The following is a 3,921-nucleotide window of genomic DNA, read 5'->3' as shown; positions in this document are numbered from 1 at the left end:
CAATGTAAATATTGTTTTATAATCTAGGCAGACAGACTGAATAAGCTCTTGTGTGGGGTTTTTCCCCTCTCCCTGCACCTTGGTTTCCATTGTCATTTTGTGTATCACCTGTTTGAGTCTAATTTCATAAAACTCTGATGAACTATCCGCTTTGAACGGGATCTGTCATCTCACCAAAGAGACTTAAGCAATGGTGAATCAGCTGCAAACACAGCTGTGTGGGGTATTTTTGTGCGCAATGAATTGTGGGAAATATGAACCTAGAGGTGCGGAGCCAGAAACGTCCGGGAAAACCTCCCTATGTCTCTGACATGCTGCGCATTTCCCACTGCTTTGTGCGGCGGCTGAAGTTCAGTTCCTGCGACTTTATCGTAAGAAACCGTCGTTTTAATAACTCCACTTCAGTTCCCCAACTGTTTCCAGCCCCCGTCGCCGAAGCTGTGCTCTGTCGAGCTATCTCCCTCTCGTACAGCTTCTGGCTTGTTTTGGGACAAGCGGAGCAACCCCCCCACCTACCGGAGGAGTCGCGCGACGACTGCAGATTTAGCAAAGCCCTGTCACGAGACCTGTCTGGGCAGAGAGCTCATCCGCGGGGCCGCCGAGAGCAGAGTCCGTCGCGAGCAACATTAGCAATGAGTGGCGCCACGAACTTCAGAAACTGCGGCTCCGTGCTGGTGACGGGAGCCAGCCGAGGGCTCGGGCTGCACATCGTCGACAGCCTGGCCAGTGGAGGTTTCTCCCCCGGCAAGATTATAGCCACGACCAGACAGCCCGCCAGCGCGCAGGTAAACGCCAACACCTACTGATGGTAGCGTTTTCTAAAACTAGCCTGTAGCCACAGCACCTGCAGTGTGTACAGGCTCGCTGTTTTACAGGGATAGCCTAGTCCTGCACGACGCTGAGTCGACCTAGATGATGGGTGGGTTAAGTAATGACATAAAGTTAAGCGACGCAGAGGGCGCCATTGTTCCCTCACTGGATGTTTGATGATGGCCGTTGTTGTGACGTGCTTTTCACCTACAGAAACTTCAGGAACTGGCAGAGAAACACCCCAACATCCACATCATCACTTTGGGTAAGACGGAGAACAATGGTTGGCGTGTGGAAACAACTAATGCTACAACATATAAAAACTATCATAATAGTTTTTTTTTTTGTATGTGTGGGAAAAGTAACAAAAACAGAAAACCCCAACTTTACAGCACTAGGGCCTGTATACTTTAGATGTGAGTGAATAAATCAGTTTAGTGTCATGTCCGCACATTAACATAAACAATCCCTCTTGAGGTTATTTAGACATATTAATCACCAACAAACACAAAGTCCTTTGTATGTACCAACCACCATCCTACAGCACCACTACTGACCTGAAGCACATGTTGGCCTCATGCATGTTGAAACACTAAACAAACAGCAGCAGCATACATTCTGCACACGCACTGGAGACATCCGAAGTTAAAAACATCACTTGATGTATTTATTCATGAATTTTCCTCGTGATAATGTCCAGCTTGTTTTTACTTCCATTGTGATTGATCTTTGTTTGTTCTTGGTAATCCACAGTGTTGATGTGTCTCTCTACCAGATGTAGTGAACCAGGAGAGTATAGAGAAGTCTGTAGAAGAGGTGGGCCAGCTGGTACGAGAAGAGGGTCTGAACTGCCTGATCAACAATGCAGGGATCAATGTGGTGGCCGACTTCCATACCGTTACTGCAGAGAAGATGATAGAAAACTTCCACACTAATGCTGTGGCTCCTCTGATGATCACCAAGGTAATGTTCATTATTAGATTTTGTGTTTCCTGTTGACTCGGGTGTTGTGGACCAGCTACTTAGAGACAAAAAAGATTTTGTTCACGAGGTCTTAAGCTCTCACTTTAGCAGATAGTGAAATAAAAAAGAAAAGAAGCCACACTTTTGTTTTCTCCAGTCACCAGGAGCAGGACCCGTGTGTGGTTCATCTCCTGAATGCTGCAAAGTAGCACAAAAGGGATGACCTTGATGGACAGAAGTAACAAAACCCCCTTAGCCCGGGGCAGACTGCGTTTCATAAATATTAATTAAAAGTCTGATTTCAGTTGGCCTCAGAGTACAGGGCGGACTACAGAGCAGCACCCTGTGCTTGTAAAAACTCAGGCGCTGATCAAGAACATGTCAGCAGGGCAGATGCTTGCTGACACACAGTTTGCTCCAATTGAAGGACGTCTCTTTAACTACAAGGTCTGCAAAGATGGGAAGGGGGGGGGGGCTGAGACTTTGAAACATGCTATACTCACGTTTCACATTTTAACACCTCCTTCACATCAGAAATTAAACTATTAGTTGATGATGTTATTAGTCGATCAACAGAAGTTTTTCGCTTAAGCTATTTTCCGAGCAAATATGGCAAACATTTAATGTTTCGCACTATTTGAGGATCTGCTCTTTGTATTTTATCTTATATAACAATACAATTGTTATATTTGGCTTTTGGATTGTTGGTTGGACAAAAGAAGCAATTTGAAGACGTCATGTTGGCATCTTTAATCAAGAAAATAAGATTAATCCATCATGAAAATAATTGTTCGGCGTAGCCCTAATTCAGATTAAATATGTCCAGGAACTACATAACCGCCCGCCCTCAGTTTTGTGGTGCTGTTGAATTGCATTGTATTATACTGACGGATGTTTCCGTTCTGTTTAGCCTACCCTCACTGGTTTAAAATGGGGTGGACAAAGTGAAACACCTGTCAGCATGATGCAATACAGAGTGTGAGTTGGACATGCTGCCACCAGAGGGCACTATTGTATCCCTCTCCGCAGACTCAACAGTGTGAAATGTTTTACTCTGAACTGGAACTGCTCTCTTGTTTGTCAAAAGTGCCAGATTAATCACATATAAATATATTAATCACATATCACAGTAGGTCGATTCCAGCTTCAGCTATAATGTGTGTTTTTTGTCCTGCCCCTGCCAGGGGTTCCTGCCTCTGTTGAAGCGAGCTGCGTCCAGAGGAGGCGCAGGTGGCGCAGGGAGCATGGGCATCCAGAGGGCAGCGGTCATTAACATAACCTCTCTGCTGGGCTCTGTGGAGCTCAACTGGGGGGAGCGGGCCAACAACTTCAAATGGTACCCCTACAGGACGTCCAAGGTATTGTTACCGTGGGAGGAATACCAATTAATAAAATGTACAAGACTGTTGAGGCATGGAGGGAAACTCTGCTTTGGTGTGGCTACAGAAAGGGAGCTCCTCTTATTAAACATTTTGCAAAACTTGATTTGTAAAATATTTGCTGCCCCCCACAGATCCCCTGCTGTGGTGTTGGGTTAAACTGTGTTGTAGTGGGCTGCGTTTTGCACTGTGCTGCATGGTGACCTGTTTCTGCTTGCCTCCTCAGAGCGCCCTAAACATGGTGAGTCGCTGTATGGCTGTAGACCTGGAGCCTGATGGGATTCTCTGTATGGCCATACACCCTGGCTGGGTCCGCACTGACATGGGGGGTTCTGAGGTAAGGGCCTACTCTGTCTAACTCTATCACGGTCTCTGGGATGCTGTGATTAAAGCATACAAACACCGAGACAATTAGAATTTCCTTGCATACTCTCACTTTTTTGAGTGAGAAAAAAAATGTTTAAGAAAATGCATTTGACTAAAGTGTTTCAGCTGTTAGACCATGTTGCGTGGTGAACATGGTCTTTTACATTCAGGAGCTGTTGCACATCATATATATTTTCACATATCAGTGTCCTGAGTGATGTGCATAGGGATCATTGTATTCAAATTTCTAACAAGTGTGTCTGAATAGAACTTTTCCGTCTCTTTCCAGGCTCCACTGAGTCCAGAGGAGAGTACTTCTTCCATCTTGTCTGTGATTGGGGGGCTGACTGAAAAGGATCATGGGTCATTTCTGAACTATACAGGAGAGGTGTTGCCTTGGTGA

The 3,921-nt window shown here is 45.5% G+C and overlaps 1 protein-coding gene across 1 annotated transcript; it reads left to right on the top strand.

The window, feature by feature from the left end:
* Positions 1-632: 632 nt before the first annotated feature.
* On the top strand, positions 633-3,921 carry LOC139287083 (C-signal). Its single transcript, XM_070908061.1, has 6 exons — positions 633-785; positions 1,024-1,075; positions 1,586-1,773; positions 2,958-3,131; positions 3,379-3,489; positions 3,808-3,921. Exons 1-6 carry the CDS (start codon positions 633-635, stop codon positions 3,919-3,921), a joined length of 792 nt encoding a protein of 263 aa, XP_070764162.1.

The sequence above is a fragment of the Enoplosus armatus genome, chromosome 6 (genome assembly GCF_043641665.1).
Source record: "Enoplosus armatus isolate fEnoArm2 chromosome 6, fEnoArm2.hap1, whole genome shotgun sequence".
Taxonomy (NCBI): Eukaryota; Metazoa; Chordata; class Actinopteri; order Centrarchiformes; family Enoplosidae; genus Enoplosus; species Enoplosus armatus.
This window is presented reverse-complemented; position numbering and strand designations above follow the sequence as displayed.

Excerpts from the sequence above, each read along its gene's own strand:
- LOC139287083 (XM_070908061.1), top strand. The coding sequence starts at position 633 with ATGAGTGGCGCCACGAACTTCAGAAACTGCGGCTCCGTGCTGGTGACG. Across the intron at positions 786-1,023 it reads GACAGCCCGCCAGCGCGCAG|AAACTTCAGGAACTGGCAGA; the intron begins GTAAACGCCAAC and ends TTTCACCTACAG. Across the intron at positions 3,132-3,378 it reads ACCCCTACAGGACGTCCAAG|AGCGCCCTAAACATGGTGAG; the intron begins GTATTGTTACCG and ends TTGCCTCCTCAG.